The sequence below is a fragment of the Coloeus monedula genome (assembly GCF_965178545.1).
Source record: "Coloeus monedula genome assembly, contig: HAP1_SCAFFOLD_401, whole genome shotgun sequence".
NCBI classification, from domain to species: Eukaryota; Metazoa; Chordata; class Aves; order Passeriformes; family Corvidae; genus Coloeus; species Coloeus monedula.
In genome coordinates this window covers 44,068-69,747 of record NW_028120555.1, presented here as the reverse complement: position 1 = coordinate 69,747, position 25,680 = coordinate 44,068, and the positions used below count along the sequence as shown (strand labels likewise).

Sequence of the window (25,680 nt, the reverse complement as noted above, 5' to 3'; positions counted from 1 at the left end):
ATACTTTAGGTCCAAGTTTCAAACTGCAATATTTTTACACTCAAGACACGGTCATGCACAATCCATATTTCAATTTCCTATTGCTTCAACCACAATTTAAAATAACTTAATATTGGCAACAAACCCCAAAACCTTTAAAAAAAGGCTGCTGAGGTCAGTGAGATGGATCCATGCCATCAGCACATTTGCAAAGTAAATAACTTAGTTCTCTTTTTAAAAGGATCAGTTACCACTTAAACCAAAGTTACAAAAGATTTTTCACTACACATTTGGTTTTTTCCTCTTTCATATTTTTTCTGTTTTTTCTTTTTTCTTTTTTTTTTTTAAAGAGATAACACGTCTTAAAAAAGGATTGTACAGCAAAATGAGATGCATTTCTGCTCAACAACGAAAATGTAGCCTCCTCCTCTGTTTCCTTTTGTCTGGATACCCTGAAGAAAAAAACCTAGCAGACACCAGCAGAGGTGTAAACTGGTTACTTTGGACTAAAGTGGAGTTCAGCACTGGTGACATCCTGACCCAGTCAAGAGTTGCAGAATTCTTTTGCAGATCTCGAACCATGTGCTTGCGGGCACAGCAGCTGCAGTGCTGATGCACCAGTGCACGAGAATAACTCTGTTATTGCCCCACCGAATTTGGGCTCTGCCCAAGAAGGAGGTGCTGCAGTCCTTTGCTCCTCGTTCCCGTGTGGAGCAGCTCCCTTCCTGCTGGCTGAGCTGCTCAGGCAGAGCCCGGCAGCTCCTGACACTGAAGGGCTGAGGCCTTTCCCCTGCTGCTGTGCTACAGACGGATTGAGCAGCATTGCTTAACGTGGCGATACCCAGCGGGACCAAAAGCAGTTGCCTTTGTAGACCTTAAGCTCAAAGGTGAAAAATCCCAAGAGACGAGGATGGAAGAGACTCGCAGGCTGCCTGTTTGCTGTGCTGCCCCACTTGTGAGCGGCCCAGCTTTGCGTGAGGCAGAGTGAGAACAAGGGGCAGCTCCCTGCCAGCCCCGCAGCCAAGGGGCCCCTCCAGTCCCGGGGCTTGGGGCACCATCAGAACCTTCCCAGCAAAGGTTCTCTTTGAACTTGCTCATTAATGAAATGTGCATGGTCATTAGCGCTCTGATAGATGTATCCACCCATTAGTGAAACATGGATTGACCTTTCTGTATTTGGAAGCTGGACAAGGCCATGAAATCTGACATCTGGCCTTGTTTGGGGCTGTATGGTCAAAGTCAACTCCCTTGCTTCCTCCTTGAGCCCTGGCCAGGCTTGGGGAGAAACCAATCAGGAGAATGAAACCAGATATTCCCACACTAGAAGTGCTGTCGGTTTGTCAGTTCAACACTATCAAAGCCGGGCCCTCTCCCAGCGGGGTTGGAGCCTCAGCTGTGGCTGGAGGCAGCTGCAGGAATTCCCAGTGTCCGTGAATGGCTCTCCAGTCCTTGGCTGGGACAGCTTCCCCCAGCTGATGTGTGCATGTGGGCGATGGTAAAGTCTGAGGGGAACTGGGGCTGTCTCTTTCTTAATCACTACGGGCAATCTTTGGCAGTGATGATTGGGTGCATTGCTGAGCTTCTCCTTTTGTGATTCTCTGCTGCTTTGAACTACAGTAAATGACGCTGATTCCTTGAGTTGGTGTCTGTGTCTGGTGCTGACCCTGCCCACTGGTAAAACAAATTTGGTATGGTCTGGCCGGATCCCAACAAAATGCTGCTTTTTAAATGAAAGTGTAAGGAATCAGTGCCATCCAAAATTCCCGGATGGGAAGACCTTCCTGAGGGTTTGCTGGCTGTGGCGTGGGCTGAGGTCGGAGCACCGTGCGAGCAATGAGGACGTCAACTGAAAGAAGCTGAAGCACTGGATGTATTAGAATGCATCCAAAAATTGCATATGGAAAAAGGAAAAGAACTTGTGGGTTTGGGAAGATGAGGGTGAATTTTGTTAACAGCATCTCGGAAACAGCACCAACAGAAGGAACGCTTGTTGTTGAAACGCTCCCACATGGAGCGACAGAAGAAGTTTTTAATCTTGAGCTTGGATTTGTTTGAGCAAAGGAAATAATAATAATAACAACAAGAATAAAAATAAAAAGAATTATCTACATGTATATAATATAATAAAAATTGTATGTTTATGTTTTCACATGTATATAATGACATTGTGAAATAATGCTCCAAATACCAATTTGTTAGCTTTGGCTGCTCAGGGATATAAGACTAAGTACTCTACAGAAAATGATTGGCCAGGACCCCAACATTGCTGGGAAACTGTGTGAGATTGTATACAAGAGATGAAGGAGGAAGGGATGAAACTGGCTGTTTTGATAGGGTTTGCTGATGCCAGGACGTGGAATGCTTTGTCTGTTCCTGTGCAAAATAAAGTGAGTAAGACTGCTGGGTTTTTCATATACCAGACTATCCACAAGCTGCAGAATTGATTGAACAGATGAAGGGGTTGTTAAAAGAGCACTTGAAAAATGTAGGAGATGGGAAGCTGTTGCAATGAAAAACCCACCTCCCAGATGTGCTCCATATCCTTAACAATGGGCCCACTGGGGAAATGGAAACCGCCTCGATGCGCGTGGCTGCACCCAATTTGCAAATACAACCACGGACAGTGACACTCTGACTTCCTGGAAAATTGTTCTGGGGGTGATGGCCCCTGACAGGGCCATCCCAGAGGCTGCAGGGCTGGACCTTTACGCATTAGAATGAATTAGGATAAATCAGAAGCAAATGAGAGTTATCAATACCGGCACAGGAATTCAGATTCCTCCGGGACACTGGTTTGATAACTGCTCACTCAAGCTTGGCCTTGACAAGTGTTCATATGGTGGGAGGAGTGCTTGGTGCAGATTATCAAGGAGAAATTAAAGTAGTTCTGTTAAACAACAGTGAACAACACTGGATTTTTCAACCCCACGGCAGGGTAGCACAATTATTGATATTGCCAGTTTTTAAAACAACCGTGAAAAAAGAACATCCACCTCACATCACCACTGTTCCTGGAGATAAAGGGCTTGGATCCAGCAGTCCTAATCATGGAGCCAGAGTGTGGGTCCAGAGGCCAAATGGCCCGCCCGAGCCAGCTGAAGGAAGAGCTGTAGGCAAAGACAACACTGTTTGAATCCTGAAACCTGGGTGAGAAAGATGGGAACATGTCCCTGCAGCCAAGTGTTCTATGTGAGAACAAAGAGATGTTACAGGATATTGTTTTGCAGAGCCTGCCAGACCAAATCTCCCTCTTTGCCCCAATGGTCCCTTTGCAAAGTGCTCTGATCCACGGCGCTCGATGTGAAGACTGATGTGCCACTGAGTGACTTCTGCAGACAGAAAGGGACCGCTTAACAGTGAAACTATGGTTGATCTTGTTGGTTTAATGTTGTCATTGTAATCAGAGCACTGGTTGGGAAAACAGATTTCTAACAGTAGGAGCAGAGATAGGGAACTCATTTAACCTCAGTAATTGCTGGGTGCGTGGAAGTCCAGAAGGATTCGATGACTGGCCTTGGCTGGCCCATCTGGCCCAACCCAAACGGTGGGTTAGAAACTTGAGCACAGTTCATGATAAAAACAGGGTTCTAGACCGAGGGTGGCGATCCCTGACCGCTGCATTTTCGTAGAAAAGGCATTTCTTGCCTAAATCGGATAAAGAGGAATATATGTAGGAAAAAGTGTCTGTGGATGGATGTTGTCTCCTGGAATAGGTTGTATGCACCCACACTGTGAACTGTTCAGTTGCACCCAGTATAAAGGGAAATGGAATCAAAGTCACGTACAGCTCTTTAATCATGGCTGGGTTAAGCGTTCCTATGAAGATTGTGAAAAGATACCCTTAAAGCACTTCCCGTATGATATTTTGGCTTGTCAACAAAGTAATTCAAATGCTTAAATCTAAAAGATTGTAGTATCAAAAGGATTGTTATGAAGGTTGTAGTTCGTCTCTAGGTCAAAGGACTGATTGAAGTACTGAGGCCTGAACAACAGGCCCTGACTGAGGCCTGAACAACAGGCTCTGAGCTAAAGTTGACATCTACATGAACCTTCCAACCAAATGTTCTATTTCTATCTGCTCATTAACAGAGCATTATTAGCAATATGCTCTATGTTCATTGGTGAAACACGGATTTACCTTTCTGTATTTAGAAACTGGACAGGGCCCCATCTGGCCTTGTTTGGGGGTTTAGGATCAAACTCCCTCGGTTCCTCCTTGAGCCCCGGCCAGGCTTTGGGAGAAACCAAAGAGGAGAATGAAACCAGATGTTCCCACACTAGAAGTGATGTCAGCTTGTTTGTTCAACGCTGTCAAAGCTGGGCCCTCTCACAGCGAGGTTGAAGCCTCGGTGCCCGCAAAGGTGGATGTACCTGCAGGAATTCCCAGGGTCTGGGAATGGCTCTCCAGTCCTTGGCTGGGACAGCTTCCCCCAGCTGATGTGAGGATGTGGATGATGGCAAGGTCTGAGGGTGACTGGTGCTGTCTCTTTCTTGATTACTGTACACAATCTTGGGTAGTGATGATTGGGTGCTTTGCTGGGCTTCTCCTTTTGTGATTCTTTGCAGTTTTGCATTATAATAAATTCCACTATTCCTGAACTTGGTGTCTGTGTCTTTGGTGCTGACCCTGCCCACTGGCAAAACAGACACTGAGGGCCCTGGGAGAACCAAAGGGGCCTTGCGACACCGCGGGGCCTCGTGTAACCAAGGGCGCCATAGTGACACCGTGGGGCCCAAAGGAACCAAGGGGCCAGCGTGACACTGCAAGGCCTCGTGGAACCATGGAGAGCATTGTGACACTGTGGGGACTCCTACAATCAAGGGTCCATTGTTTTCCTCTCCCTGCCCCAGCCCCAGCCCTGCAAAGAAGCCCAGTCCTGTCTGGCCCTGCAGCAGGAACTGGAGGCAGTGCAGGTCCGGGACAGTGACTCTGTGTCTGGGATGCTCAGGAGATCCTCAGCTCGGGCAGCTCGTGCAGCCCCAGGGCCCCGCTGCCCAGCACAGCAGCAGAGAGTTGGCTCCGGGGCTCCTCAGGCTGCTCCTGCTGCCATCCCAGGCACAGGGCAGCCTCTTGCCAGGGCTCCCACTCTGCACACACACGAGCTCCTGCTCTTCTCCTGGCCCATGCCAGCTCCCCACAGGGCCTTTTCCAGGGGAACACGTCTGTGCTGGCCTGAGCAGCCATTGCTGTAGCCTCTGCCCTGCTGCCCAGAGCCCCCGAGCTGGGGGTGCTGCTCTGCAGAGCATGGGGGCTGTGCTGCCCAGGGCCATGGGCTGCCTCTGCTGGGCTCTGCTGCTCAAGCTGGGAGACAGAGCTCTGCAGCTGATGGTGCTCCCTGCACTGACCCCCTCCCACACAGGCTCTGCTGTGGCCATGGAGGGTGCTCAGAGGTGCCTGCCTTGTTCCAGGGCGGGCACATGGGCTGGGGCTGCCCTGGATCCTCCTCTGCAAGTTCCCCGAGGGTCAGACGAGTCACTGCTCAGACTCCTTTCCCTGTACCTGCTGTGTCCCCCTGGGCTGCAGAGCTCTCATGGGTCACAGGAAACATTCAGTCCTTTATCTGTGGGTGAGCCCACCCTGGACAGGCCTGTGCCCAGTGAGCTCCACTCACTGCTGATCCCTGGCACACACTGTCCCTGCAGGTCCCCCGTGTTCTGCTGGCAGCTCCCAAGTCCCTCCAGAAGAACATTCCCCTGCCATCAGCCCTGGCACAAGCTGCAGAGCCCCAGGAAGGTTCATCACAGACCATTCACCATCTGGTGGGCACTGGCCACCAACAAGCAAAACCTGAAGCACACCCGAGTCTCTTGAAGGCCACACTGGGACCCTGATCTCATCCCACTGAGCCCTGGGAGAACAAGGAACACAGGCAGCCTCTTTAGAGTCTGGTCCTTGGGCCTGTTCCTGACAGTGACTGTGGAGGGAGAGCAAAGCCTTCCTGCAGTGCCTTCAGGAGATGCCCTTTGCTGATGGAACTGCTGTGGCGGAGCCCAGCTGTGTCCCAGCAGTGCCCATGGCCTGTCCCTGCCTGTGACACGCAGCAGGACTCGCACCACCCGGACAGAGCTGTTGGCCTTACACCATCACAGCGGCTCCAAAGGAGAGAGTGGAAGTAATAAGAGAGGAGCTCTGAAAAGACCAAGCTCTGCTGCTCCCTGGCTGTGCTGCTCTGCTGGGACTCTTCCCCCCCAATGCCTGCAACACTGGCCCTGCCCTCCAGCTCCAGGGATGGACTTAACCAAAGGATCTCAAACAGACACCTTGCTGATGGGTCCTTTATTTAATGTGAATACCCACACAGCAGACTCCTTATTGACACAGTCCCTGCCAACAGTCACATTCAGCCTGTAAACAGTGAATAAGATGCATAACAAAATCTTTTGGGTACAACCTTAACATATGAGAAGAAAAAAAAGCCACCAAAACCACCACCACCAAAACAACCTGAGAAGGCAGGCTGGGCCTCTAATGATTACACTTTAGCCTATGGAGCTGAAAACAGGCAGGTTTTTGCTTCTGGAAAGCATCCAGTCATCACTTTCCTCAGGGCGTCCCTGAGCTCCTGGTTCCTCAGGCTGTAGATGAGGGGCTTCAGGGCTGGAGGCGCCACCGAGTACAGAACTGGCAGTTCCAGGTCCAGGGATGGGGAGGAGATGGAGGGGGGGCTTCAGGCAGGCAACAAAGCCAGTGCTGAGGAACAGGGAGACCACGGCCAGGTGAGGGAGGCACGTGGAAAAGGCTTTGTGCCGGCCCTGCTCAGAGGGGATCCTCAGCACGGCCCTGAAGATCTGCACATAGGAGAAAACCATGAACACAAAAGAACCAAAAGTTAAACAGATGGAAAACACAACAAGCCCGAGCTCCCTGAGGTGGCAGTGTGAGCAGGAGAGCTTGAGGATGTGTGGGATTTCACAGAAGAACTGGCCCAGGGCATTGCCCTGGCCCAGGGGCAGGGAAAATGTATTGGCCATGTGCAGGAGAGCGTAGAGGAAGGCACTGGCCCAGGCAGCTGCTGCCATGTGGGCACAAGCTCTGCTGCCCAGGAGGGTCCCGTAGTGCAGGGCTTTGCAGATGGACACGTAGCGCTCGTAGCACTCGACAGCGAGGAGGGAAAACTCTGCTGAAATGAAAAAGAGAAAGAGAAAGAGAAAGAGGCTGTGCAGCACCTCCTGCCTAGGAGGTGGTTCTGGTGTCCCAAAAGGGAATTGTGCATGGCCTTGGGGACAGTGGTGCAGATGGAGCCCAGGTCGGTGAGGGCCAGGCTGAGCAGGAAGAAGAACATGGGGCTGTGCAGGTGCTGGCCGCAGGCTCCGGCGCTGATGATGAGGCCGCTGCCCAGGAGGGCAGCCAGGGAGATGCCCAGGAAGAGGCAGAAGTGCAGGAGCTGCAGCTGCCGCGTGTCTGCCAATGCCAGCAGGAGGAAGGGGCTGATGGAGCTGCTGTTGGACACTCGCCGTGTCTGGCCATGGGGACCTGTTCATGGAGAAAAGTCAGTGACAGCTTAAGGGAAACGTCTCTCAGCAAAATCAAAGACATGCCCCACAAATCCTTCTCCTGTCACACACTGACACCTTATGGGGATTCAGAGTGTGGCCACAGAGAAGGGCTTTGGCTGGCGTGGGGCCTTGCGAGAGACGGGGCAGGCCGGGGCCATGTCTGGCAGGAGGCGAGACAAAGAGCAAGAGGCGAGACAAAGAGTAGGATAGTTAATGGGAGATTGGGCAAGGAGATGGTAATCTGTAGCCCTTGGAGATGTAAAACAGAACCTTAGGAGCTGAAGTTTGTAGCTGCTGAACTGCTGGTTTGGAACAGTATATAAAGATGGGACTTGTGCGATAGAATTTGGCTTTGCATTCAGCCGGCCAAGTCCGTGTTCGATCACCGACAACACCCTTCTGTTTTTCTAGCAGATCTTCCTTCAGCTCCAGCCGCAGCCCTGGTTGGTGCTGGCTGAGTGTGACATGAGTTTCAGGGCAGTTGCTCCGGGGGTTTTTATAATTCAGCCTTGCTGTGCAGAAGTGGGAGGGGGACAGGGACCTGTCCTGGTGTTCCACTTTGAAAGCCCAGCTAACACAAGGGCACTCCCAGGGCCCAAGAACAGGAATGGCAAAAGCTGTTAAAGTGTTCTAGAGGTTTTTATAGCTCCTCTTCATCTCCCCTGCTGACTGTTTTTGGATGTCAGAAACACTCAGCATTTCTGCTGCCCTCGGGGAGAATAGAGCGAGTTCTGTGAGGCAAGGTGGTGAGTGGAGAGTGAGGGGAGGTGGTCTGTCACTCTGTCCTGTTCCAAGATCCTCTGGCCTTTCACCCTCCTCAGACAGAGGATAATCACCCTCCCATATTTCCCTTAAAAACCATCCCAATGCTGCTGAGAGCAGATCGATCCACCACAGCCCATCAAATGTCCATCCCCTTCTCGAGCTCTCAGCCCCACACTGGTAGCCAAATACACACATGGCTCGTTTCACCAACCCAACAGCCCTTTCTCCATCATAAAACTTTTGTGTCTCACTGTGGGGCTTTCAGGTAACACCAAGATGCTACACGACCTGTTTGCGCCCTGGAGGCAAGCTCAGAGCTTAGGGGGAATCCTCAAGAAGAAAGCCAAGTGTCCTAATGATGGCATTGGATGTAGGGAGATGGAGCTCCTTCCCTGGCTGCATTGCCCACAGCCGGGCTCTGGGGCCAGCGTCACCCTGAGCCAGCTGTGCCCCCTCCCAGAGCCCCCAGGGCCGGGCAGCTGCTCCCAGCCCTGTGCTCTGCAGAGGGAACTGGGCCCGGGGCTGCAGAGCTGCCCCACGGCTCTGCTGCAGCTCTGCCTGCCCAGGAGGGGCTTCACGCCTTGGACCCCCGGCCCTGAGGGCAGAGGCTTGGCTGAGGGAGAGAGGAGGGGAGGGGGCTTGTTCAGAGGGAGGGGCTGCACTCGAGGGCATCCTGTGGAGGTCTCTAAGCTCTCCCTGCCACAACATTTCTGCCTTTTGTTTTCTCTCATTGCCTGATCTTCTCTCTGCTTGCTGAAGATCTTCCTCCTGGAGCTGTTTCCCTGTGCCTGATCTCTCCCTGCCAGCACTCACAGACCCCATATCTCTGTGCACTCTCCTTGGCCCTACAGAAACCTGCCTGTGTGCAGGGCACTGGCTGGGGACAGGTTCTGTTTGCAGCTGGGAGAAAGGACAGCTCAGACTGAGCCCGGTGGGTCCAGCAAAGGTGATGCCGGTGCGGTGCATGGGCAGAGGAGTGTCTTGAAAGCACTTTAGGAAACTCCTGCAGAGCACTCAAGTTACAGTTCCGATGCCTTAGGGACTCTTAAAAATGATGAATGCCTTTATCACTTCCCCCCTCCCATTCCCCAAGAGTAGGAGACTGAAAACAGTCTCAGGAAATTTCATCCCTATAGAAAGGATTGTGTTGGAAATACTACTGGACTGAGCTGAAGGCCTGAGCATGTCCTCATGTTCTACACCAGAGATACTCAGAGAATGCACTTCCTGAATCCACAGTCAGTGGCATGTTCCAGCTTGAGGAGATCACTCCAGGAACTGCAGCTGCACTGTCCTGCAGCCAGAGGCTTCCTGTGTCAAGGGCTGGGAATGATTCTCCCCCGGTCACTTCTCAGCATCTTCCCAGCCCTAACGGATGGAACCCCTCTGTGCCTCTGTGCTGTGCCCGGGCTGGCTGCAGGCAGTGCCCCAGCCACCGGAAAGGCAGATCCTGTCCCTCCCTCATTGCTCGGGACTCTTCCCAGGGCACTGGGATGTGGGCATGTGGAATGCCAAGGGCAGGACCATGGGGCGGCCCCTGCCATGCTGCTGAGCAGGAAAAAAGAGGCAATGAGGCCCCAGGGCTGCAAGGGTCACTTGTCTCCCAACTGGCCTCAGGGCCAGGGCCAGCAGCCCTGGCCAAAGTGCTCCAGAAGTTGCCTCTGTCAGGGCCTTTCAGCTTCTGCACACCCCTCTGCCCTCTGCAGCCCAGGCTGTCCCACGGTGTCCCTGCCCTGCGCCTCTGTCCCTGCAGGCTGTCCTCATCCCCCCGGCTGCCCCACCTGGCTGGCCCCTTCCTTTGCTGGCAGCTCTGCGTCCTGCCTGCCTCTGCCTGGGCACACAGAGCCTTGGGCTGCTCCAGACTCCTTCTGGGGGACACGTTGCACCACTGCACTGCCCGGGGAGAGAAATTCCTTTCTCCTCGTGTCCAGTTTGGACCTCCCCAGCTGCCCTTTGCATTAATTCTTTCTTTTGCTGGCTGTTCTCTACTGTGTCAAAAGGATCCACCATCTCTGAAACCACCCTTCAAGCCCTCCCAGGACTCTCCTCCGCTGTCCTCAGTCTCCACTCCACTGAGCACAGAGCTCCTTTGTCCCTGTGTAGTGATCATGTGCTTGAGGCCACGGGCACCTAGACAAGAAGGTCAGTTCTTTTCTACAGCAAGGAAACCACAGAAGCCCAGTGTTTTGAAGGCAGATGAGAGGCAGCCACCAGAGGCCAAGGCAAGCCAGACCTGTGTGTCCTTGCAGCTTCTGTCTGAAAGCAACCCTTGGACATATGGGGAGTTTTGGAGGTGGAATTCCATTTCAGCTGTGGGTGCCTGGACCGGAATGACAGTTCTTCTCGCCAGGAAGGAAAGGGCAGAGCCCCAGTGTTTCAAAGGCTGATTAGTGGTGGCTCAAGGAGGCCAAGGCCAGCCAGACCTGTTTGTCTTGGCAGCTTTTGTCTTGGAGCAATCCTTGGATAGACGGATCTAGGGCTGCCAAATCCCACTTTTGTCCATGGACGTCTGACCCATAAGGACAGTTCTTTTCCACTGGCAGAAAAGTGAGGAGCCCCAGTGTTTCAAAGGCAGATGAGAGCTGGCCCTCAGGAAGCCAAGGGAAGCTGGACATTCCTGGCAGCTTTTGTCTGGGAGCTATTCCTTGGAGATATGGAATTTCAGAGGTGGATTCCCAATTTTGGCCATGGATGGCTGGACTTGAAAGATGGTTTTTTCCATGGCAAGAAAAGCACAGCCCCTTGTGTTTTGAAGGCAGATGCGAGGTGGCCCCTAAGAGGCCAAGGCCAGCCTGAGCTGTCTGTCCTGGCAGGTTTCACATGGGAACAATCCTCGGATAGAATCCAATTTGGAGGTAGCATCCTAATTTCAGCCATGGGTCCCTGGAGGAGGACATTTCTTTCCCACAGAAAGGAAAGCACGGAACTCCAGCGTTTCAGGGGCAGAGGAGAAGCAACCCTCAACATGCCAAGGTCAGTTGGACCAGGCAGGTGGCCCCCAGGAGGCCGAGCCAACCAGACCTGTTCCACGCTGTTTGCAGCCTTGGGGCCCTGCAGCATCACAATTTTGTTCCCCTGAGGCCCAGCAATATCACAGTGGTCTCCTTGGCTCTGCAGTGGCACAAAGGCCCCTTGCTTCCATGAGGCCTTGCTGTGTCAAAACGGTTTCCTTGGTTCCATGGGGCTGCAAAATAACACAATGGCCCACTGGTTCCATGAGGTCACAGAGTGTCACAGCGGTCTCCATGATTCCATAAGGTCCTGCAGGGTCACAGTGGCTCCTTGGTTCTATTGGGCTTCCCAGGATCACAATGGCCCCTTGCTTCCACAAGGCCTGGCTGTGTCACACTGGCCCTTTGCTTCCATGAGACCTTGCAGTGTCACAATGGTTTCCTTGGTTCTATCAGGCCCTGTGGTGTCACAATGGCCCCTTGATTCCATTGGGCCTCTTACTGTTACATAGTTCTTAGTTCCGTGACGCCCTGTAGTGTCACAGTGGTCTCCTTGGCTCCATGGTGCCACGCAGTGTCACAACGGCCCCTTGGTTCTCTGAGGCCCGGCTGTGTCACAATGGCCCCTGGCTCCCATGAGGCCCTGTGATGTCACAATGGTCTCATTGGTTCCATGAGGCCCTGCAGTTCCACAATGGCCCTTTGGTCTCACAAGGCCTTGGAGTGCCATAATAGTCTCAGCGGGTTCCCCCGCTGCTTCACAATGGCCTCCTTGGTTCCATGATGCCCCATAGCGTAACAATGGTATCCTTGCTTCCACACAGTCAGAATGGCCCCGGGGCCTCCTGGAGCCCCACAGTGTCACTACGATCCCCTTGATTCCACCAGGCCCTGCCGTGCTACAATGACCCCTTGGTTATACAAGGCCCTGCAGTGTCACAATGGCCCCTTGGTTCTGAAGTGTGCAAGAGCCTAATGCTAAGAGAAAGGCGCCAAAAAACGCTTCGTCATTATCACTGCTCAACACCTGAAAGGCTTCAAAAGTGCTTCGTCATTATGGCTGCTTATCATAATCACTCTTGAACGCCTGGAAACTACGTGCCGTACGGGCCGTGCATAGCCCGCCTTGAGGCCCATAAAAAGGAAGGCAAAACTGGTGCAAAATGTGGAGGTGAAAGCAAGAGGTAGAATCCCTGCCCTTTGCCTTTCCCCCCACCACCACCATCGCCTGCTGCCAGACACCCTGAGGCCTCCGGGAGCCGACGCCGCCCGCCTGGGGAGCACCCCCCAATCCTTCACCCCTGCACTGAAATCCCGAGGGAGTTGTGCAACCCCTAGCCCTGCTCCTTCGTCCCAGGCGGACCCAGGTTCAGCTGCAAGCATCGAGCCTGCATCTCGGAGGATGGGCCGCCGCTTTCCAGCCAAACTGCTCCAGACATCAGAAGAGGCAGATAGGACCCTTCAAACAACAGGAAAAAAAAGGCAAAAACCTCTCCACTTCCCCCACCCTGTCTCAGCAGCAACAAAGGTAGCACAGTGTGGTGCTGACTTATCCTATGCTTTTTAGAGTAACCTTGGCTTTTTCTAACTTTTCTCCACTTTTCTCCTTCTTTCTCTTTGCCTCTCTTACCATTAGATAAACAGATACCCATTTTTTTGGCACCAACATTTAATCTCGTTTGGTTTTAATCTGGTCTTTGGGAATATTTTGAAGCTTCAAAGTTCTTTCCTTTTATACTCAGAGATTTTGTTTTCTTTGCCCTTCTGGGTGTAAATCAGATAGTAACAAAGTGTCATAATGCTCTCCACAGTTCCATGAGGCCCCACAATGTCCCAATGGACTTTTGGTTCCATGAACTTTGGTACTGTCAGCAACAGTCTCCTTGGGTCCGCAGTGTCACAATGGACCCTTGGCTCCATGAGGTTCCGTAGCGTAACATGGACGCCTTGATTCCATGAGGTTGTGGAGTGTCACAAGGATCTCCTTGGTTCTGCGGCCCTGCTGTGTGACAATGGGCCTGTGCTTCCATGAAGTTCTGTACTGTCAACCATGATCTCCTTGCTTGCACAGTGTCATAACTGACCCTTGGTTCCATCAGGTGCCTGGCCTCCAACAACCTCTAAGAGACCCTTATGGCCCCTCAAGGCCCCTCACAGCCCCTCATGACCCCTCAATGTCCCTCACAGTTCCCCATGGCCCCTCATGGCAGCTCACAGTCCCTCATAGCCCCTCACAGTTCATGGCCACTCATGACCCTTCACAGCCCCCAACAATCTCTCATGGCCCCTCACAGCACCTCAGGGCCCCTCATGGCCCCTCACGACTCCTCATGACCCTTCACAGCCCCTAACAAACCCTCAAGGCACCTCACAGCCCTTCACAGCCCCTCAAAACCTCTTGGAGATCTTCTGCAGCCTAAGTAATTTCTGTGTTAATCCCACTGAAACAACCAAAAGTGGAGTAAAAATAAAGAAATTAAGCAAAGAGGTCTAAAGCTGCTTAATTTTACTGGAATTTGGGGGTGACTTTGCTGTTCAGGGGAATATTTGGGAGGATCTGAGTGTTGTGGAGCCACGAAGCCAGGCAGACTGGGACCACAGTCTCACAGTTGTGCTGGCAGAACTTGTCCACCTGAGCCAGTCTGTTCTCCAGGAATTCCAGTTGTCTGTCTGAGTCCCTGCCCTGAGTCTCCCCCTTTGGGGTGTGGCCTCCAAAGTGCCCAAATCGCTGCTGAAGTGCCTGAGCTGCTCCTGGCTGTGGATGTTCCTGTGCCCCACCCTGTCCTGGTCGGTGCCATGGGGTGTGGGAGGGGGTCTGGGGGCGCCTTGGGGGACTGGGATGGGCTTTTGTGGCCCTTGGAGCGGTTTGAGGTGCTGAGACAGGGTTTGGGGGCTTTTGGGGCAGTCTGTGTGGGAGTTTTGGGGTGTTGGCAGGGCTGTGTGGCTTGGAGAGAATTTGGGTGGGTGTTGGGGGAGATGGGTTGGGAATTCTGTGGCTTTTGGGGCCATTGCTATTGCAGGGAGTGGTTGGGGGAGTCCTGGCTGGGAGCTGTGGGGTGGTTTGAGGGGTCTGGGAGTGGCTGTGGGGCTGGGAGGGGGTTTTAGGGCAGATGTGACCTCCTCCCCAGATAGCCAAACTTGCCACCAGACCCCACCCCCAAGATGCTGCTGGGGGTCGGGGGCTCCATGTTGGGGTTCACCCTCCTGGCACTGCACGAGAAGGTGAGGGGGGGGTCCCCAGGGGCCGTGTGTGTCCCCCCAGAGTGTGTGTGACCCCCCCCATCCCGGTGTCACCCCCTTTTCCCTGCCCACAGGGCTCCTGAGCCAGCCCCTGCTGCCCTGGGAGGGAATTTGGGGAGGTGGCAGAGGGGGTGCGCAGCCCCCGCCGGGGGATGACCCCGGCCCAGCGCCCTTCGTTCAGCACCGAGCTGGGCTTGGGGCCGCAGGAGGAAGAGGCCGATGGGAAGCAGATCCTGCAGGGGGGACAGGGCTTGGGCTCAGGGCAAGGTCCTGCCCTGCACACCTGGCTCAGGTGTGAGCCTGCCCCGGGAAGGGAGCGGGACATTGCCATCCCCACGAATCAGGGCTGGGAGCAGCGCTGGGAGCACGGACATGGAAATCCTGGGAGCCACTGGGACCGCCCTGGGGGGTGAATGATCCCCCCCAGCACCTTTCCAGGCCGCCCTGCGAGCTGAGAAATGCTCGCTGGGCCTCGGCCTTGGCCAAGAGCCCCCGGGCTCAGCTGCTCTGAGCTCAGGCGCTGCCGGCTCCCGCAGCCCGCCCAGGGCCGCCCTGCCCGTGCCGGGGCTGTGCTGGAATTCTCTGCTGCTGCTGGGCCACTCGGGGGCTCTGGCCCAGCAGGAAAGGTGACCCTGAGCCAGGAGCTTTCCTTGGCCGCAGCAAAGCCTCGGCACGGAAAGACCTTCCCAGCGCTGGGCCCTGGGCCGGGAGGGATTGTGCCACCAGAGCTGTCCCTCCATTTCTTCTGCCAGGCAGCTTTAGCACAGGAGAAGTGGAGAAGCCAGAGCTGCCTCTCAGCTTTCCGCAGTCCTGCAGAGGAATCCTGTGTGGGAAGCAGCCTGGGAACAGGGTTGAGGTGCCAGGGCAGGGGAATTGAGAGCCCTTTCCTCCGCCGTGGGCCCAGGCTCTGGCCCTTGCCCTTTGCAATGGCCCTGCAGCTGCCAGAGGGGCCTTTTTGGCTCAGCTGAGAGCAGTCCTGCTGCAAGGCTGTCCTCGAGCTGCTTGGGCTGCACATGTGCCCAGGGAATGCTCATTGCTTGCAGTCTCAGGCGCTGTGGGTGTGCAGGTGTAACTACTGCAGGAGGGAACAGCTCTGCTGGGGGCAGTTCTCTTTTTCTTGGTGGTTTTTCTGTTGAATGAACGTTCCCTGCCAGCTCTGGGCAGAGCTGTGTAGCTGTATGTGCCACTTGTGTGTGGCACTGTGGCTCAGGAGGTGGCCAAGGGGAGCTTGGCCGAGGTGTGGGCAGAGGAATGGCCATCAGGCCAGGCTGGGGGGTCAGCGGCCGGTCAGTTGCGTTGCGTGGCCGCGGCTCTGGAGGCTTGTGTGGGAGCGTGTGCAGGGCTGGAAGGCTGGGGCTGCCGCCGCTGTGTCCCAGAGCCGGGAAGGCCGGGGCTGGCCCGGCCCTGGCCCGGCCCCGCCAGCTCTGGCAGCTGCCGGCGGGGACACAAAGGGCAGCTCCGAGCTGCGGCCGCTGCGCTGCGGCCGCACAAAGGCAGCGCCCGCAGAGCTCCAGGGCAAGGTCCTGGCCCTGGCTCGGGGCTGGGCCGGGGCCAGCGGCAGAAAATCAACTTGCAGCTTGGGCCCCGCAGCAGGGAGGAGCAGCAATTGCTGGCTGAGAGAGACTCTTGCCAAGGGCCTGCGGGGCCGGGCCCCAGGGAACGGCTTCCCGCTGCCCGAGGGCAGGCTGAGATGGGATGTGGGGCAGCAATGGTTCCCTGGCAGGGCGCTCAGGGCCTGGCCCAGGCTGGCCCCAGAAGCTGCGGCTGCCCCCGCATCCCTGCAAGTGTCCCAGGCCGGCTCGGCCATTGGGGCTTCCTGCCCAGGAGGGCTGGGCTGGGCTGGGCTGGGGCTGCTGAGGGCGGGATGGGCTCTGCCTGAGACAGCTGAAGGCTGCGCATGATGAGGCCGGGGGGACCCCGTTCCTCAGTGGGTTCTGGGGTATCCCACATTCCTGAAGGGATGTCAGGGTATGTCCTGTTCCTGAGGCAGTTTTGGGGTGCCCCCAGTGCTTCGGGAGGGGTTGTGAGAGGGGGTCTCTGGTGCTTGGAAGGGGGACCTATTGTCAGGGATGTGGGGAGCCCATTTTGGGAAGGATGCTGCTGTTTGTGGCAATGTTGAGAGGTTCTGAATGGGCTGTGGGGCCCTGGCTCTCATTTTGGGACTTGAGGTGAGCCCATGGGCACAGCAAGGGCTGAGGAGAGGTTCCAAGCTCCCATTTGGGATGGAGGGATTGAGCGGGTGCCTCCAATCAACTCAATGCCAGCCCCAATGTGTTGATGGCAGCCCCAAATGGCTCGATCCGTCAGCCCCAAGGCCCGGCTGTGGGGAGTCAGGAAGCACAGAAGGGGAATTGGTGTCCAGGAGGAGTGGGATGGGATGGGATGGGATGGGATGGGATGGGATGGGATGGGATGGGATGGGATGGGAAGGGATGGGATGGGATGGGATGGGATGGGATGGGGATGGAATGGGATGGGTGGGGGTGGCATTGTTGGGGTGGGATGAAGTTTGGGAGGAATGGGGTGGTGTGAGAGATTGGTTACGTGAAAAGGGACATATAGATTCGGGATATACAGATTCTTTGCAGCTTACTGATCTGAGAAGCTGGCTACGTGAGAACGGGCACATAGACCCTTGCAGCTAGCTGAGCAAGGTCTCATAAGACAATGCACCACACATCCTGTGTAACAACTGAAGTTACAGAATATTACATGTATCTTGCTCAGTAACTGAACCACCATTGAGCCTTACTGCTGAACTATGGGGTTTATTTGCAGAGCCAGCAAGGTTAGGTTTTGGCAGCAAAACAATGGACATCTGTGGTTAGAAGGCCAGGGAAAAAGGCAGAACTGCTGACCACGAAAGGGGGTCTAAGGAGGGGTCTGGGGGGACACACACGGCCCCTGGGGACCCCCCCTCACCTTCTCCCGCAGTGCCAGGAGGATGAACCCCAACATGGAGCCTGTGGCCCTGGCAGCATCTTGGGGGTGGGGTCTGGTGGCAGCTTTGGGGGTCTGGGGGGGAGGTCACAACTGCCCTAAAACCCCCTCCCAGCCCCACAGCCACTCTCAGACCCCTCAAACCACCCCACAGCTCCCGGCCAGGACTCCCCAACCACTCCCTGCAATAGAAATGGCCCCAGAAGCCATGAAATCCCCTTTCCATCTCCCCCAACACTCACCCAAATTCTCTCCAAGTCACACAGGCCTGCCAGCAGCCCAAAACTCCCTCACAGACTGCCTCAAAAGTCCCCCAAACCCCGTGCCAGCACACTAAGTGGCTCCAAGGGCCACAAAAGTCCCTCCCAGTCCCCCAAGGAGCCCCCAGACCCCCTCCCATCCCCCATGGCACCGACCAGGACAGGCTGGGGGACAGGAACATCCACAGCCCAGAGCACCTCAGGCACTTCAGCAGTGATTTGGGCACTTTGAGGGGCACACCCCAAAGGGGGAGACCCAGGCCAGGGACTGGGACAGACAACCGGAATTCCTGGAGAACAGATGGGCTCAGGTGGACATGTTCTGCCCCCAGAACTACGAGATGGTGGCCCCAATCTGCCTGGCTTCATGGCTTCACAACTATACTCCCGAATATTCCCCTGAACCACAAATTCACCCCCAAATTTCAGGAAAATGGTGGAGCTTTAGATCTCTTCGTTTAATTTCTTTATTTTTACTCCAATTTTGATTGTTTTGACAGGATAAACATGGAATGGAAATTACTTAGGTTGGAAAAGACCTCCAAGATCATCCAGGGTGGCTTGATGCCACCGGAAGAAACATTTGGACAGAGCAGATGAAATTTTTTAGGGTGTAAAGGTAAAAAATCAGCTGTTCCCAGTGAATTTCCAATATTGATCTGAGTCCCGATGGATGTTCCTGCCCCTGCGTTCACCCAGGTGCCTACGGGGATCCAGGAGAACGTGGAGAGCACCAGCCAGGGCTCTTCCCAACCTGGATCACAGGGAATGTGGGTCACCAGGGCTCTGCCAAATGTGGCTCCTCTGATGGGAGATGGAGTTGGAGCAGAGGACAAAGCTCTTGCCACAGTCGGGGCACTCGCAGGGCTTCCCTTAGCGGTGCCTCCGTTGGTGTCTGGTCAAGGTAGAGCTCTGTGAGAAGCTCTTCCCACACTGGGGACACTCGTAGGGCCTCTCCCCGGTGTGGATGCGCCGGTGGGTGACGAGGTGGGAGTTTTGTTTGAAGCCCTTCTTGCAGTCGGGGCAGCGGAAGGGCCTCTCATCCGTGTGAATCCGCTGGTGCAGGAGGAGAGTGGAGCTGGTCTGAAACCACTTCCCACACTCAGAACACTCTTAGGGCCTCTCGCCGGTGTGGATCATCTGGTGGCGGATCAGGTGGGAGCTGTACCTGAAGCTCTTCCCACATTCCCCACACTTGTGGGGCTTCTCCCCATCGTGAAGCTGCTCATGAGCCACCAGCTCTGACCTCTGGCTGCATCTCCGGCCGCCTTCCCGGCACAGGGTGGGTCTTTCCTCCTCAGAGCACCCTGGGCTGCGTTTGCAGCCTCTCCTCCTGCGGGATCTCCGGGGCTTTTCCTCCCCGTTGGATTCCAGCGCCGTGGAGCCGCTCAAAACGGCCTCTTCCACCAGGTTCTGCCGCGCGGATTTGTCCTCCCTGGGCTCTGTGCTCAGCTCCTTGTCTGGGGAGGAAGGACAAGGAGAGGATGGGATTTGCCTCCGGGCCACAGGGAAGGGCAAGGAGATCCCCCCAGTCCGTCCCCGGCAGGACGGCGTCGGCAGCGGGGTTGTCCTGCAGCCGGGGGCGATGCTGGGCTGGGAGATGGAGCAGGAGAGAGGGGAAAGGGGCACTGACTTCCTCCTCACCTGCCTGGGGCTCCCGGGGCATCTTCCTCTTCCTCACAGCCTCCTCCTCCATCTGGCCAAGGGTTGGGAATGGGAAATCCTGGTTTGGGGAGAAACAAGGGATGAGCACATTGAGTTTAAGGTCCCTCTGCCCAAGTCCATCTCTAGAAGTCACTGGGCACTGTGTGTCCATAAAAATCTGCTCTGAAAAAGCCTCTCAGGAGTTCCCTGTCTCTGGTCTCTCCCCTTTGTCTTTGGGGGTCCCCTCTGTCCCAGCTGCTGGGGTCCCTCTTTCATTGGGATTCCTCCTCTCTCCTTGGTCTCCACCCTCCCCAGGCTGCTGGGAGTCCCAGGAATCCAAAAGCTCCCCTCTTTGGTCTTCCCACTTAGGGATGCTGGGGGTTATGGGATCCCCAGGTCCCTTCTCCCCTTATTCTCTGCTTCGGGGTGCAGGGGGTCCAAGGAGTCCCCCCTGCCCCTCTCCAGGCTGTTGAGGGTCCCGCGAATGGCGGCGCTCCCCCCTCTCTGGGCTCCCCACTTTGGGGCCCTGGGGGTCACAGGGGTTCGCTCCTCCAGACTGCCGGGGCTCCCCTGCTCCCGGTACTGCCCCTCTCTGCTCGTCCCACTCTGGGGCTCCCGAGGTTCCCCCTCCGGCTCTCCCAAGGGGTCCCGCAGCCCCCTGGCTCCGGGCTGGAGGTGGCCGTGCCTGACCCGGGCAGACCCAACCCCCACCACGGGGCGTACCCCACATCCCCCTGCCCGCTGCCAGGGCTCTGCTGGCACCGCCACCGGGACCCCCAGAAACACCTCCTGGGGACCCCCAATGTCCTCACAAGGGGCATTTTCTGCTCAGCTTTGGAGTTCTTCATTCTCCAAACATCCCCCCAAAAAACCCAACCCAGGGAACCCCCCGGGATATCTGGGCTGAGCTCCCCCTCCCCGGGCACCTGCGGGATGGGGGGCGATGATCCCACGGGTGGGGGGCTGTGAATTCAGGGAGCGCTCAACCTCATGTGGGGAGTGACTGGGTCTGAACTGGGGGCAACTGTCTTCAACTGGAACCACACTGGAAGATAATGGGAGCAGCTGTGCCCATGCTGGGGTCATACTGGGATCCTACTGGAACTGACTGGGATGATACTGGGAGTATCTGAGAGGGACTGTGATCATACTGGAATCAGACTGCAAGGGACTGGAAAGGTGCTGGACATGACTGGAACCGTACTGGAGGTGACTGGGAGCAACAGAGACCATGCTGGGAGCAAATGGGATCATATTTGGAGTAACTTGGAGTGACTGGATTCATACTGGGAGCAACTGGGCCCACACTGGGAGTGACAGGGAGGCACTCTGGGCATGACTGGAATAATACTGGGAGTACCTGGAGTGACTGGGATCATACTGGGGGTGACTGGGTACAACTGGGATCATACTGGCATTGAGAGGGAGCAGCTGGGATCACATTTGGGGACACTGGGACCATACTGGAAGTGACTGGAACCATACTGGCAGTGACTGCGGGTCCTACTGGGATCATGCTGGGAGCCACTGGGATTACAGCGGGTGTGAATGGAACCTGACTGGGGGTTACTGGGAGCTGCTGGGCCCATGCTGGGAGGAAAATGTGGACACATTGGGAGTAACTGGGATCAACTGGAAGGTACTGGAACCACGCTGAGGGGACTGAGACCACAACTGGCATCATACTGGGAGCAACTGGGACTACACTTTGGGCAACTGACAGAAACTGGGATCATGCTGGAGGACCCTGGAAGTAACTGGGAAAGACTGGGATCATTCTGCGGTAACTGGAACCTTACTGGGGCAACTGGGAGTGCCTGGGAATGACTACAAGCATGCTGAAGGCAACTGGGATATACTGGGAGTGTCTGTAACCATACTGGGGGTGACTGGAACCACACTGGGAACAGCTGGGATCATGCTGGGGGGAAATGAGACCATGCTGGGGGCACCTGGGAGCAACTGGATCTATGCTGGGGGCAACTGGGCATATCTGGGACTATTCAAGGGGCAACTGGGATCATACTGGGAGGAACTGGGAACAACTGGAACTATGCTGGGGGCAACTGGGATCATACCGGTATCACAGTGGGTCCATGCTGGGTGAGACTGGCATCATACTGAGGGTGACTGGAATCATACTGGGATTGACTGGGAGTGGCTGTGAGCAACTGGAATCGTGCTGAAAGCAGCTGGGAAGAAGTGGGAGGGACTGGGAGCATGCTGGGGGTGACTGGAATATACTGGGAGAGACAGGGAGTCACAGGGATCATACTGGAGGCTACTGGGCTCATGCTGGCATTGACAGGGAGCAACTGGGAACACACTGGGGGCCACTGGCATCATACTGGGAGTGACTGGGGCCTTGCTGGGATTAGCGTGGGTGTCAGTGGGGGTTACTGGGAGCGACCAGGCCCATGCTGAGAGCCTACTGGGGATGCACTGGGATGCACTGGGAGGAACTGGGAATGATAGGATGCATGCTGGTGACAACTGGGATGTACTGGCAGTGACTGGGATAAATCTGGGGGCAACTGATCCATGCTGAGGTAACTGGGAGTGCCTGGGAATGACCACGAGAATGGTCAGGGCAACTGGGATATACTGGGAGTGTCTGAGACCATGTGGGTGGTGACTGGGACCACACTGGGTGTGACTGGGAATGTGCCGGGGAGAACTGGGACCATGCTGGGGGAAACTGGGGGCAATTGTGAGTGACTGGGGCCCTGCTGGGAGAGACTGGCATCATACTGGGAGTGACTGGGACTATCCTGGGGCAACTGGGAGAACTGAGAACACACCAGACAAAAGTGGGAAGAACTGGGAGCAACTGAGACTGTGCTGGGGGCAAATTGCATCATAATGGGGAGTGACTGGGAGTGACTGGGTTCATACTGGGAGTAACAGGGATTCTCCAGGGAGTGAGGGGAAGTGACCAGGATCATACTGGGCCTGACTGGGCTCATACTGGGACTGATGAGGAAACTAGAACCACTTGGGGAGGGAACTGCGCTCATACTGGGAGCAGCCATTTCCCAGCCCCGGCACCCCCGAACCCCTTTCCCGGCCCCGGGACCCCCGAGCCCCTCCCGGCCCCGGCACCCCCGAGCCCCTTTCCCGGCCCCGGGACCCCCGAGCCCCTTTCCCGGCCGTGCCGCCCCTGCAGCCCCCAGACCCCCCCGCCGGGGTCCCGCCAATCCCAGGGGTCCCCCCTCTCGGGCTCCCCGCTTTGGCCTTCTGGGGCTCTCCTCTCTCCGGGGTCCCGCTTAGGGAAGCCGCGGCTCTCCCGGGGCTCCCCAAAACCGGTGTCCCCCCGCCCCCGCCGGCCCCGCGCCGTCCCCACGGGGCCCCGGCAGAGCTCGGAGGGCCCGGCCCGGGAAGCCCAACCCCCACCGCGGGGGGACCCGCATCCCCCCGCCCCCGCCGGGGCTCTGCCGCCACCGCCACCCCCAAAAACACCTCCCGGGACCCCCCGATATCCGCCCCCGCCGGGGCATCTGCGGCTCGCCTTTGGAGTCCCGCAAGCTCCAAACATCGCGCCGCCCGCCCCGACAGACAGCATGGAACAGCGAGCCCCAAATCGATTCCCTGCGAGCTCCAAATATCCCTCCCCCCTCCAAAAACACCGCCCGGCATGTTTGGGCCGAGCTCCCCCTCCCCGGGCACCTGCGGGATGCGGGGCGGGCGATGCTCCCGGCCCGAGCGGCTGCGGATCCAGAGAGCGCTGCCCGCACCTGGAGCCTCCTCCGCCTGCTCCGGCTCCTCCTTCTTCCCCCCGTGCCTCCTCTTCCTCCTCCTCTGGCCCGCCTCCTCCTCCTCCTGCCCTTCCTCCGTGCCTGCGGCCGCGGCCCGGGAGCTCTCGGGGCAGCGGTGCCGGGCCGGGCCACGATGGGAAAGGGCTGGGTCACCCCAGAGCGAGCTGGGGCAGCGGAGCTTTGGGGCAACAGCGGCAAAGGGGTGCGAGAGGGGGGATCCGGGCAGGTGGGACAGCGGCAAAGGGCTTCCAGTGGGGTCCCCCAGTTAAGCCCAGTACCCCCAAAGCCCGTCCCAGCCCTCCCCGTTCCCTCCCCAGCCCCGGCTGAGTGCGGGGCTCAGCCCAGGAGCCGTCGCCGTTCGGGGCTCCCCCGAGTGCAGCAAACGGGAGAGTGCCCCCCGGGTGAAATGTTGGGGTTCGCTCTACCATCGGCGCTTTAAGATGCCCCGCTAAAGTCGGTGCCCACTGTAACTCCCGTTAAAAGGGCAACACCACTCCCGTTGATTCCGGCAGCGGAGCCCCGGGGGGGTTTGTGGGTCCCGGCAGGGTTTGGGGATCCCGGGAGGGTTTGAGGCTCCTGGGAGGGTTTGGGGGTCCCGGGAGGGTTTGGGGGTCCCGGGAGGGTTTGGCGGTACCTGGGTGGTGCCGATGATGGCGATGGGGACCCCGTGCTGGGTGTGAACATTCGCGAGGGGCTCCTGGGGGGGTTTTGTGTGTCCCGGGGGTTTTTGGCGTCCCGGTGTTTTTTGGGGTTCCCGAGGGGAGTTTTCAGGGGTCTCAAAGTGGGGGTTTGGGCGATCACAAGGGGAATATTTGGGTGTCCCAAGGCTGTTTTGGGTTCCCTGCCGGTGATGGAGATGGGGATCCCGTGCCAGGTATAAACGTTCTCAAGAGGGTCCGGGGGGTGTTGGGAGGTCCCGTGGGAATTTTGGTGTCCTGAGAGGGTTTTGGGGGGTCTGTGTGGGGCTTTGCGGTCCTGGGGAATTTTTGGAGGGTCCCGGGGATATTTTCGGGGTCCCAGGAGAGGTTGGGGTTCCCCGGGGGGGTGTTGGGGATTCCCGGGAGGTTTTGGGGTACCTGGGCGATGCCGGTGACAGAGCTGGGGACCCCGTGCCGGGTATGAACCTTCTCGCTGCGCACGGGCAGCGTCAGCGTGTTCAGGGAGATCCTGGGGGGCCCGGGGGGTTCACCCCAAATCCCAGGGGACCCCAAATGCTGAGGGACCCCTGAACTCCCCTCACCGCTGGATCTGCTGCAGGCAGGGGGGCACCAGCACTCGGCCCCCAACCCCCACTCTGACGGGGGGGCTGCAGAAGAAATCTGGGGGGCACAGACGGGTGAATGGGAACACCTGGGACCATGGTGGGATCATAGTGGGATCATCCTGGGAGTGACTGGGATCATACTGAGTGTAACTGAAAGTGACTGGAATCATACTGGGAGTGACTGGGAGCCCCAGGGCCCATGCTGGGAGTGACCTGGGCCCCACCCCGGCTGGAACTGGGGGAACTGGCCCAGCTGGGGCTCAGGGTTGTTCTCCCCCAGGGCTGTTGCCACCCCCGGCCCCAGAGAGCCGAGGGACAGGGGACAGCCGAGGGACAGGGGACAGCCAGGGAACACGGCCTGGCGCAGGGACACTGTGCTCCAGCACTCTGGGCTGTTGTGCCCGGGGCATTGCCCTTGGGCTCCCAGGACAGGCAGAGGGGGCAGAATCCCCTCCAGGAGCTGTTGTTGGCTCGAAGCTTTGGTGTTGGACATTCTCAACCACTCAGTGATTTCATAGTCTCCTCTATGATGTCAGACCTCTGCCCAGTGATATCACAGCCTTATCTGCGATGTCACAGCTCACTCTATGATGTCACATAGCAACCCTGTGATGTCATAGCCACTCTGTGATGTCACACCACCTGTGATGTCACAGTCTTCTCTGTGATATCACACAGCTGCTCTGTGATGTCACAGCTGACTCTCTGATGTCATACAGCCACCCTGTGATGTCACAGCCTGTTCTGGGATGTCACACGACCATTCTGTGATGTCACACCAGCACCCTGTGATGTCATAACCTGCTTTGTGATGTCACAAGTGCTCTGTGATGTCAGTCTGCTAGATGATATCTGACCTCTGCCCTGTGATGTCATAGCCCAATCTGTGATGCCACAGCACCACTCTGTGATGCCACAGAACCACTCTGTGATGTCACAAAGGTGCTCCATGATGTCACAGTAGACTCTATGATGTCATACAGCCACCCTGTGATGTCACAACCCACTCTGTGATGTCGCAGCCAACTCTGTGATGTCACACAGCCCCTTTCTGACATCACAGCTGCTCTGTGGGTCTGTGACACAGGCACAGAGGTGTTACCAAAACTTCAGTGAAACAAAACCTCCTCAGCACCAGCGCAGCACGAAGCAGCAGCATTCTTTATTGGGCCGGATGCACGAGGGGAGAGCCCCTCCCAAAGCCGTGGGTGCCGAGTTCAGGAATGTTCCTGTTTGCAGACTGTGCTTCACAGACACATTCCCAGATTGTCCCACCAGAAACACACACACGATCATCATTGCCCCAAAATCATTGCAGATTTCCCCCACCCCTTTGCACATCCCTTCTTCGGCCCTGGGGGTCTCCTTGGGGGTCCCTGCTGGTC

At 56.5% G+C, this 25,680-nt stretch overlaps 1 protein-coding gene and 1 pseudogene across 2 annotated transcripts in view; one reads left to right on the top strand and one right to left on the bottom strand.

Moving 5' to 3' along the window:
• LOC309585796 (olfactory receptor 14J1-like) overlaps positions 1-5,791 on the top strand; it is a gene marked incomplete at both ends in the record, with an annotated part of 34,683 nt that extends 28,892 nt beyond the window's left edge. Inside the window, one exon of the mRNA XM_082303651.1 lies at positions 5,623-5,791. Coding sequence (XP_082159777.1) covers positions 5,623-5,791 — 169 coding nt within the window. The remainder of the gene's footprint in view (positions 1-5,622) is intronic.
• Positions 5,792-6,464: 673 nt separating this feature from the next.
• On the bottom strand, positions 6,465-8,436 carry LOC309585795 (olfactory receptor 14J1-like; annotated as a pseudogene). The gene is made up of 2 exons: positions 8,415-8,436; positions 6,465-7,453 (listed from the first exon to the last, which is right to left on the bottom strand). The product of its transcript is annotated as an olfactory receptor 14J1-like (transcript).
• Between the last annotated feature and the right edge of the window lie 17,244 nt (positions 8,437-25,680).